At 44.8% G+C, this 11,170-nt stretch overlaps 1 protein-coding gene across 1 annotated transcript in view; it reads left to right on the forward strand.

The window, feature by feature from the left end:
• Nucleotides 1-11,170, forward strand: part of LOC113239678 (4-coumarate--CoA ligase 2-like) — a 28,215-nt gene that overhangs the window by 8,388 nt on the left and 8,657 nt on the right. The window contains exons 3-4 of the mRNA XM_026476761.1: nt 1,875-2,237; nt 4,640-4,825. Coding sequence (XP_026332546.1) covers nt 1,875-2,237; nt 4,640-4,825 — 549 coding nt within the window. The remainder of the gene's footprint in view (nt 1-1,874; nt 2,238-4,639; nt 4,826-11,170) is intronic.

Consider the following 11,170-nt stretch of genomic DNA (forward strand, 5'->3'; position numbering starts at 1 on the left):
GTACATATGAACGATTGTATATGTAAAATGTATGAATATCTAGATGAATATCTTTATTTACAGGCGCGATTAGAAAACACGCGTTACATTTTTGTCATTTTAACTTGCTTTAGATCGTAAATCGAAAGCCGGTGGTATTAACACTGTCCTTTATACAGCTATTAAATGTTTTCCACATTTAGTCTATCTTTATCACTTTCAAACGGCAACAACAGAGAGCCGAAGAGACAGAAAATCAATATACGGGCTGAGGTTTACTTTACATATTTAGCCGGCATTTAAGCATGAAACACACAGAGCAGGTGCCCGTGCGTGGTGTGTTGTCATCCAAATAAATACACGGAATTAGACCCGCCGCGCTCCCGACCCGCCGCACTCCCGACACGCGCCTGACCCGCACCCGCTCTATGTGTGTTTCATGCTTTATTAATACTTACATAATTACGTGAACCAGATATAAACCAATAGATGCTGAGGTCTCTTTTAGCGCCCACAGAGCTAAGTGCTAAGTCACAGAACTGAATGCAACTGTAAAATAGCGTGCATATAGATGTACGCTGAAACTGTTTTTCTTCTGTATGTCAACTGCTACTTTACGAGTATAGTTGCTTTGTAGTCCGAATGCTGTTCGTGTGCCTTCGCAATTAAACTTACAGACAGATACAGTCAGATGATTTGGCCATAATAGAATAAGCAAGGTGCAAAGGCCGGTGTACGCTAGCTAGAGATACATAATTATCTTAAGTACATAACTAACTGTGTGTGCGTGTTCTCATTGTTTCGTAAATAAACAGGATCATTTTATGTTACTACAAATAAATAATTTATATTTGCAATTATTGCATCATAAGATAGGTGTAAGGAGACTAAAGGTTATCGAATTACGATGTGATGTGACATTGCGCTAATTAATACTTTATTATTATTTTATACACACTAGTAGTCGACCTTTGGACTTTTAGCACAGACGATTATTGGCGGGATGGTATATCGAACGATTTTTCGGAATCCCGAACTGCAAGCGCACACTGACGGCAATTATTACGGATGCAGTATAGGCACGCCTGTCCCTAATAGTTCCAGTGCCATTCAAAACTTTAAATTGCAAACATGAGGGGCTCTGCCATTGCGCCCGTCACCCTGAGACGTAAGTTGATAAGTCCCATGTGCTTGTAATTTCACCAAAAATTAGTAAGTAGTACGCCTAGAGGCGTCGTTCCTACTTTTTTTTTTAATTTATTTGGTCAGTCAACAATTGTTACACCAATAAGTTAGAAATATACATGCAAAAGCTTAAAACTAAGTGCACAATCAGTTATAGACCGACACTATTACATGCACAATAAAATTATTACAGAGTAAAAAAACTTGCAAGAGGAAAAGTACTAACATTAATTCAACAATACAAATCGCTTACAGAAAGAAATAGTGAAATATCTTAAGACTAAGTGAAAACATAAAAAAAAAGAAGTTAGGTGACAGAGTTTCAAGACGGTGGTGATGACATTACGCGCTTCGTATTTGTTACCAAGAAGTAGTGTAAATCAATTGTTGCGCTATGATCATTATACAACTTGCTAAGTCTTGTAATGGGAGAATTCGCGCCCAAAACAGTCCTGCGAAGAGGTTCGTAAAGAGGCTTAATGGGAAATCTAGGCAGTTTGCGGGGAACATTAAATGATATGAGGTTTAGAACTGAATTGCATTTAATTTGATTATTTAACATTTTGTATAAAAACATCATAAAAACATAAAAAAAAAACATAAAAACATCTTAATCAACTTAACGTAACATAGGGTTCGTGATTCTGACATGGTGGAGGGTAGGCTTAGAAATATAAAGGATAATAACTAGATTTTCCTCTTCTTTTCAGTGGAAATTTCACACCAAGTTTCAACAACGGAACCCAAATTAATCGTCACCAACCCAGAATGCTACGAGGCTGTCGTCAAGGGGTTAGCAATTGCCAAAAACAATGCCAAAATTGTCTTGGTCGATGGACCTGACGCCAAAATTCCTGAAGGTGTTATTAGATATTCGGAAATTGCTGAAAAAGGAGAAGTGGATTATAAGTTCCTGGATACTATAGAAGTAAAGTTAGAAGATACAGCATTTATACCTTTCTCGAGTGGCACAACAGGGCTGCCTAAAGGTGTAGATATTTCGTATAAGAATTTGCTGGCTGCAATTGAAATAATGCAAAATAAAAATCATTGTTTCCCGCAACTTGCTCATGGTAAGATTCCAAATATGTTTTTCTAAGCTCAAAAGCTTGTCAAGTCAAGACTTGTTTTTTACACAAGCATTTGAAATATCATCCGATGACCTTAAAAAAGCCTCTGGTGTTAGCTAAAATTGGTTTATTATGCTTTCGTAACTTGATTACTAATCGAAATTTTGCAATTTATCTATTATAGTAATTTTGAGTCTATCGAGTGGAGATGACAAAATAATGAAATACGGTGGTTGAAACAGGTCGCAGCTTTGCTTTGGTAGAATATGAACCCAATTTATTTACATTAATAATAATATGTTTGTGTATAGAAGAGACTATTGTTAACATTGTTCTTTGCCATACAAACATTGAACATTTATATTCTAAGTGCGCTATTTCGTAATGAAGCGAAGTAGATTTTTTAATAATACCAAGTGACGATGACGGGACGAACAAGGCGTGCGCCTGGTGGCAAAGCGACGCGCCTATCCATGATAGTTGTAGTGTCACTCAGAGCTTTAAATCACAAAGATGTTAGGGGCACTGTCACTGCGCCCGTCACCCTGAGACGAGTAGACAAGTCGCATGTGCCTGTAATTTCACCAGCACCCTTACTCTTCCGAACCGAAACATAGTAATGCTCACATTACTGCTTGGTGGAAGAAATAGGTAAGGTGGCAGTACTTCCCTGGACAAACTCTTTACTTTAGTCCTACTGCTACTAATTTCAAGAGATTTTGGACTATAAGTGCGCCCATAATAATAAATATTAGACAACATGACATACGTTGCTCTGATCCCAAAGTAAGTAACTAAAACATTTGTGTTATGGAAATCGGAAACAACGACGGTGCCACAAACACCCAGACAAAATTTGGAACGTTAGACTTTCTACATTGGCCCGGCCGGGGATCGAATCTGGGATCTCCGAGATGGTAATGAATGGAATCCGGTGTGCAACTCGATCGTGAAATAAACACAAACCGATTGGTTTCAAAAATAACATACCTATTCTGTTTGCGTCAGCGGTATAAAGGTCGAAATGACTTTATTGACAATATAATTATCAAATTTTTATCATCAGTATTGTCGCATTTATTTTATTTATTACTACAGAAATTGTAAGTTGTATACGTTTTTATTGAAGACTTCATGTATCACCCATCGTCGGGGATAGTGCAAATCCGCGCATGTAGCATTGGTAAAAGGCGCGTATCTGCTCTAAATCAAATATTTCGAGAGGGATTTAACATGATTACTTTGTTATTTCAATGGCTACGACTTTCATTTTGCACGGTAAGCATTAATTTTTGTTGTCTACGGACTGATAACACGGATTCCCATAAATCACGCTAATTTGGTTGTCACGACATATACGCGGATTTGATTTGGCCACTAAATTACCGAAATAGGAAGTCATAATCCAATGCTAGTTACGTAATTGTACTATTCCCGACGCTATGCCACTAATATACAAAAATTAAACTCTGTTGTAACATAAAAACTGGTTTAGCCAATGTGGAGGTTAGCGTGCACAAATGCTTTACGCAAGTTAATTAACTACTTAGCAAAGTGTTCGAAGGATAGTAAATTATCTGCATTTAAAGCTTTTTGTTAATTCCTTTATACGTGTCAACTGTGGACAAGGTACACACGGAGTCTACTGTGTCATCTATGATAGCGAAGGCATTTCCGATATTTTCGATTTTGCGTAACAAATTTACATTAACGACTGTTGCTTTCGTCAAATAAATTTATTATTAATAATAATAGTAGTCGAATAGAAAATTTAACTTGGGAATGTATTTAATATTTCAATATTTTTTACGTACCTACATACCATCAGGCGCAGATGTAACATGTAAATTTGATCAGATATCGTCGGGGATAGTGCAATTACGCGTAACTAGCATACGTAATGGAGTTGCTATTGCGGTAAGTTAGTGGCCAAACCAACTCCGAGTCAACGTTGTGGCAACCAAATTAGCCTGATTTACTGGAATCTATTGTTATCACTCCGCAAATAACTTAAATTAATGCTTACTGTGCAAAAATAAAAGTCGTAGCCATTGGAATAACAAGTAATAACGCTTAAACCCTCTACTGTAAAATTTGATCCCGTGAAGATACGCGCCTTTTACCAATGCTACATATTTACGCGCTTTTGCACTTTTCCCGACGATCTTCCCCTGTATTAGTTTTACTATTTGCATAGATCCTTCCAACCACACACAGACGCTGTGGCAAGAAACTACCACGGCTCTCGCATTGTTTGTACTTCCAGTCTAACTCGTCTATACCAGCAGGCTATCCTAACTATGTGGAAAAGAAATATATTATATTATTTACTTTTTCATGTAAAAATAATGTTACTAAACAGCGATTGAAATAATTTATTAAAAGATGATTTCAAAATCTTTCAGGTGACTTTCAAGACGTTGTCCCCTGCGTCCTTCCCTTCTTCCATATCTATGGCCTCGTGGTGACGCTGATCGGCCATCTGTCCATGGGCTGCAAGCTCATTACGTTGAACAAGTTTTCAACTGGACTCTTCTTTGACGTTCTTAGCAGAGATAAAGTCAGCTTGCTGTATGTTGTTCCACCTATTGGTAAGTGTATTTTAATATTATTATAAGATTGCATACATTTCTACGCACAACTACTTGTTTGCACGTTAAGATATCGTACTGGAATCTAGTTATGTATGTAAATTATCAAAGTCAGAGTGTATGTTAATTTTTTGGACGACTGTCGTCATATTGTCGCCGCTTAAAGGAATCCCTACATTTATTGCCGCCGAGCTTAACATTATAACATTCAAAACATTCTTACTTCAGCATGGGCACAACATATTGATGGAAAGGCGCCATGTACAGTCGTTGAATGTCCGTTATTAACCAATAAGTCGTAAAATTAATTTTGATACGACTTCCGCATTGCATAATTAATGAATCACGTTTTAAGAAACTTAAGCTAATTTGATTTTTAGTTACTTGGTACTTGGTACTTGGTGCAACGGGCTGGTATCCGCAACTCGACGACAAAGCGCCTATTTTGCGTGTGGTGGGTGCAGGGTCCTACTCGTGCCACCCAAGCTCCTCCAGGAATCTCAGCAGCCTCCTTGGTTTGCTGAAGACTTCGGGGAGCGACCTTGGCACTCCAAGGTATTTTGCCCTGTAGTTGGCCACGCCGGAGCACTGAAGTAGGATGTGCGCAGCCGTTTCCTCCCCCTCCATGCACGCTCTGCATAGAGGGCTGTCTGTGATACCTAAATTGAAAAGGTGTTTATTATATGGACCATGACCCGTTAGGGCGGCAGTTAGAGTGCGAAGCTCTTGCCTTTTAAGTTTAATTAGTATTCGAGATAGACTGGCATTGAGCGTTGGGAGTGCTTCCCTCGCCTGTCTACAAACCGTAAGGGTGGTCCATGTATTATTATGTGAAGATTTTGTACCTTTGTGTATAGTTGTTCTAGACCATTGGGAGGGGAGGGACACTATCGGTTCTGGTCCTACAGCGTCCGTCTCCGACCCTTTCCTGGCTAGTTCATCTGCTGCATCATTGCCACGTGAGCCGCTGTGTCCTTTAATCCACTGAAGAGTTACGTGGTTTTGTATACATACCTCCATGAGTGCTTGATGGCATTCGTAAATGAGCCCTGAGTTTATGTCATAGCTATTCAGTGCTTGAAGTATTGACATACTGTCGGAGAGTATTCGAATGGAGTAGTTCTTTACTCTTCTCGCTATGATTGCTTCTGCTGCCAACTTGATGCCCATGCATTCAGCCTGGAATACTGTGTTGTGGTCACCAAGCGGTGCTGATATCCTGATATTGAGGTCTTCTGAGAATACCCCAGTACCTGTTCCTGAGTTTGTTTTAGATCCGTCGGTGAAGACTCGGACCTCTCTGGGGTTCAGTCCTTCGTTGGGATCTTCAAATAATTGTATCTTATATTTCTTGTCAAAGATGTATTGTTTTGGGATCCTATCCACAACCGCCTCCAGTAGCGGTTCCTCATTGACAGACTTGTAGAGGATTTCTGTATGTGGGGTCCTCATGTGCTTCCAGAGGCCGGCTCTGTTTAGACGCACTGCTGTTGACGCCGCTTCCTGTCTGATGAACAGTGGGAGGGGTCGAAGGTCCAGCATCGCTTCGAGGGCCGCAGTTGGAGTTGTCCTCATGCAGCCCGTCGTCGCCATGCACGCTAGTCTTTGGAATTTGTCCAGTTTGTCGGTTGCGGTCGTCAGCTTGGTTCGTGGCCACCATACTATCGCGCCGTAACTGATCATGGGTCTTATCACCGCAGTGTAGAGCCATAGTGTAATCTTGGGTGAAAGTCCCCATTGTTTACCCACCATTCTATGGCACTGCCAGAAGGTGATAGTGGCTTTTTTAATTTTGTTGTCCATATGTTTGTTCCAGTTCAACTTGTTGTCCAGTATTACTCCCAAGTACTTGACTTCGGTTGATATCTGTAGTTCTGTGCTGAAGAGTTTGGGTAATCGGTAGTTACCTAGTAGTCGTTTGTTGGTAAACATTACTAGTTCCGTCTTTGTTGGATTTACCGATAGTTCATATGCTCTGCACCATCTTTCCACAATTTGGAGAGCCGCTTGTGTAATGTCGCAGAGTGTATTGGCATAGTTTCCTGTTACCAGTATAGCTATGTCATCAGCATATCCTATTGTATAGAAATGTTCTTTGTTGAGTTTAATGATAAGGTCATTTACGACCATGTTCCACAGCAGAGGCGACAATACCCCTCCTTGAGGGCACCCCTTCGCTACTATTGCCCATGGGGTCTCATTTGCTGTTGTTTTTATTGTTCTTTGTTTCAGCATGTTGCTAATCCAGCTAATTAGCACTTCATCTACGTTGTGTCTTCTCATTGCTGATTGTATGCTGGAGAAGTTCGTTTTATCGAAGGCTCCTTCAATATCTATAAAGGTGCCTAGGCAGATTGCTTTGTCTTTAAGGGCCACTTCTATCTTGCCCACAACGGCGTGTAGGGCCGATTCAGTGGATTTGCCTTGGCTGTATGCATGTTGGTTACCATGTAATGGAATGTTCTTAAGTGCTCCATCCCTCAGTTCTCTGTCACATATCCTTTCTAATGTCTTCAAGAAGAATGATGTGAGGCTAATAGGTCTGAAGGACTTCGCGTCAGTGTAGTCGGGTTTTCCTGGTTTCGGTATAAATATGACTTTTACCTCTCGCCAGCTGTGGGGCACATAGCTGAATGCTAGACAGGCCCGAAAGATGTTGACCAGGTGCTGGACCAGTGTGTCCCCGCCCCATTGTAGGAGTGCAGGGAATACTCCATCTTGGCCCGGAGCTTTGTATGGTTCAAAGGTGTTTACTGCCCATTTTGTCTTTTCGTATGTCACTACTTGTTCTGCGTATCGCCAGTTATGGATCGATGTAGTGTAGTTCATTTCTACACACCTGTCGTCTTGGACGAACCTACATCCTGGGAAATGTACTTCCAGTAGGGTTCTTTCCGTTTCCGCAGGGGAGGTTGTGTATGTGTTATCTATTTTGCGTATTGAACCTAGCTCAGTTGAATGTGAGTTGCCTAGGATTTTCCTTATTCTGTTTGCTTGTGCGCTAGACGTGATGTTCCCGCAGTAGCCTCGCCATGACGCGGAGCTCCTGAACCGTATGCGCTTTTTTAGTTTGGATTTGGCCGTCTTGTAGTTTTCCCAATCCTCATCCGCGCATGTGTTCATTGCTCTATTGAACTGTCTCCTTACCCTTCTTCGTAGCCTCTCAAGCTCAGGCCCCCACCAGTGCTGGCCTTGTCGCGGGGCTGCGTCACTCAGTGGGCATGCGGAGTTATAGCTGTTCAATATGTTTGATGTTAGTTCTTTAACCTGTGTTTCTATCTGTGCTGTGCCCAGTAGTCTTCCCGGTGCTCCCGGTTCTCCCAGGTTCTGGTGCAGTTTGACCGTGTATAGTTTACGATCGGTTTTTCTGGGATTCCGTTTCGGTTGTTGTTCTTTAATGGCTGTTTCTAGGCTGAATCTTATCCATCTGTGGTCCGAGAAGGATGCTTCTTCGGACACGTGCCAGTTGTGGATAAGGTCCACTGCTCCTTCTGACGCTAGGGTCAGGTCTATAATAGTTCTACATCTTTTATTTATAAAAGTTGGTACTATACCTTTATTAAGGATTTGAAGGTTAGTTGTGAATAAGTATTCTGTTAGGCTCTTACCTCTATCATTTGCGAGATCCATGCCCCACAACGGATGGTGGGCATTGGAGTCAGTAGCCACGACGATATTCTGGCCGTTCTGCTCGCAGTAGTTGATTAGCTGAACCATTTCCTGCGGTGGTGGCACATCAGTCTCCGCCATATAGACAGAGGCGAGCACCACTTCAGGCAGACCCGTGGCCGCGTCTGCTAAAAGCTTTACGGCACACAGGTCTCTGGAACAGAATTCAGTTAGTGGCTGTACATGTAAGTTATTCGAGTAATATATGCAAGTTCTAGGTTTATCTGAGATGGTAGTCGATAGTAGCTTACCTCTCAGGTGTGAGAGTCCATTTATTTGGCCACGGGCACTAATCCACGGTTCCTGGATTAGTGCCATGGCTGTGTTGTTAGCCTCCAACCATTTCCGGAGCTGAACCGTTGCGGCCTGGCTGTGGTGGAGGTTGCTCTGGACGATGTGTAGTTTACTGAGCGAGGGGGAAACCGCCATCAGAAGATAGCAGCTCCTCGTCCACGTCCTCGCTCAGTCGGATGTCTCCCATCCCCAACACACACTCGTCGTCGCTGCTGGTCGCCACCGGTTTGACAGCGACGTCCGCAGAGACGGGGGTCGAGGAGGGCCCTTCACCTTCTCCGGGAATATTGGAGGAGGTGGAGGGCTCCGGGGAGACGTCCATCCGCGTCGCTGATGTGCCCGTCTTCTCGGGTGGCACATCGGTGTACAGGCCCCTCTTTGATCTGAACCTGAGGTAGACCGTGCCCAACTGGAAGGTTAGGCGCCGGCCATGCCCCAGGACAGCGGGGACGAGTTCCTCTGGGAGGCTCACCACTACGAAAGAGTTGTCACTGTGCTGCTGCAGCTTGTGAACAACCCAGCGGTGTGCCTCCGCCCACGGGTTTTGCCACTTGAGGATGCGGCCGATTCGACGCGCATCCTCCCAGTGACCAGGGATGAGTAGTCCGCAGACCACCCTCCGGGGAGCCTCCACCCCATTTTTCAATGAGAGGGGCTCCCCGGATGGCAGCCTGATGGTGCTAAGGGCATCCTCTAGCCACTGGAAGGTGGCTACAGGATGTGGTAACACCACAGTTTCAGGGACCCGTCACTGTAGACAGGTTTACCACGAAACTGTGGGCCGACGTCCTCCTCGCTGCACTCCTCCGCTCCTTGCGAGAGGAGCTTACATAGGGCCACCTGTACCATGTCGGCATCGGGGCTCCGTATGTAGCCAGTTTTGGCTGATGTGATTACCGCCATGAGTTCAGGCCTGGTGGCCTCGGCGTAAGTGCGTTGCTCGGCGGGCCTCTCAACCTTTTGCCGCTTGTGCTCGCCTCTAGGAGATATGGTCTCGTCAAGGCGGGCACGTTTGGCAATGGTCGAGGACCTCTGCCTGCTCTCTACCGGTTTGCTGTTAGAAGGGAGGGGGGCCCTTCCAGTGGGGTGCGCGACCGACCCATTAGACCGTGCTGATGCAGTCCCTGGGCCACTCGCGCCACCCACTGGGGGCCTCGCCTCTCCCTCCTTCGGCAGGGGGTTGTGTGTAGTACGACGCTCGCGTTCTTTACGACGGCCCTTCTTGTTTTTACGGGCAGGGCGTCCCCTGCTCCCACTGGGGGCCGGGGGTGGGCGCTCGCCGTGGCCACTAGTCCCTTCCTTACGGATGGGTGCCGTGGCCTTGGATTTGGGCTGGCGACTCACCAGGGTCCACCCTGCTTCAAGGGCCGCGTTTGAGGGGTTTTGAGCGGGGGCCGCAGAACCTGGGGTTTGGGCCACAACCGCTGGTGTGGTGCTAGCACCAACATCGGTGCTCGGCTGACCTTGGGGTTTCCCCTTTGGCCTACCACTCACCGTAGGGCGCTGTGTGTTCGTATTTGTTTGTGGGGCACTTTTGGGTTTCCCCTCGAGTACCGCCGGTTTTGGGTTTTGGGTTTTGGTTAAAAGTTGATCGTTTAAATCCATATTTAAAGTTCGTAAAATTCACTCTCCTGACTTCCCACCCACCACGGAGCCCGCACCTTTGGGGATGTCCCATTCGGGACACCAGGATTGTCAGGGGAGTATAGGTGCAGAAGTTGGGAGCTCACTGCGCGACATCGGGGGCTCGAAATGTGCGGCTGGCTGACCTGATCAAAGTCAGCCAGGTGTTCCGCACATACTCACCCCGTCAGCATGGCCGAGTCCGTCCCCCCCACACCTCGCCTGTGGCCCTCTGACGGGACACAATGCCATTTCCCTGTGTTGGCTAATCACAGGGCTACCGTTTAGCAGGAAATCAGGGCCAAAGGGGGCGTATTGCTTGCCGGAGTCCCCACCCCGCTCGGGCTCAACCCCCCAGGATTCCTTCATCCCTGCGTACGGCGCTCAACTGCGTAGGCATTAACGCAGGAGGGTGTAAGTTTAGACTGCCCACCACGTGCCATGGTCCACCCCCAGAAACGCATGGCCGGGCCGTGTTGATCGCTTCGCGCCCTCACTGACAATTTTCAGACTGAAGCCGAGGATTGTCAGTGTTGGCCCCAGGGTGTACCGGCTACGTCCTTGGGCGTTCTGTGATAACATGTTACCAGAGACTGCTCAAAGACTTCGCACACGTGGAGGTGGAACAACTAACACACCCCTTGATTTTTAGTTATATTAAGTACATAAATAATAGAGGTTAAAGTATGAAATTGCCGATTTGTACTGAAATTCTAAATTGTTTATTTTTTAAATTTTTAACAAATTTATTTAATCAAA

This window comes from Hyposmocoma kahamanoa, unplaced genomic scaffold (assembly GCF_003589595.1).
Source record: "Hyposmocoma kahamanoa isolate Upper Pololo Valley unplaced genomic scaffold, ASM358959v1 114, whole genome shotgun sequence".
NCBI classification, from domain to species: domain Eukaryota; kingdom Metazoa; phylum Arthropoda; class Insecta; order Lepidoptera; family Cosmopterigidae; genus Hyposmocoma; species Hyposmocoma kahamanoa.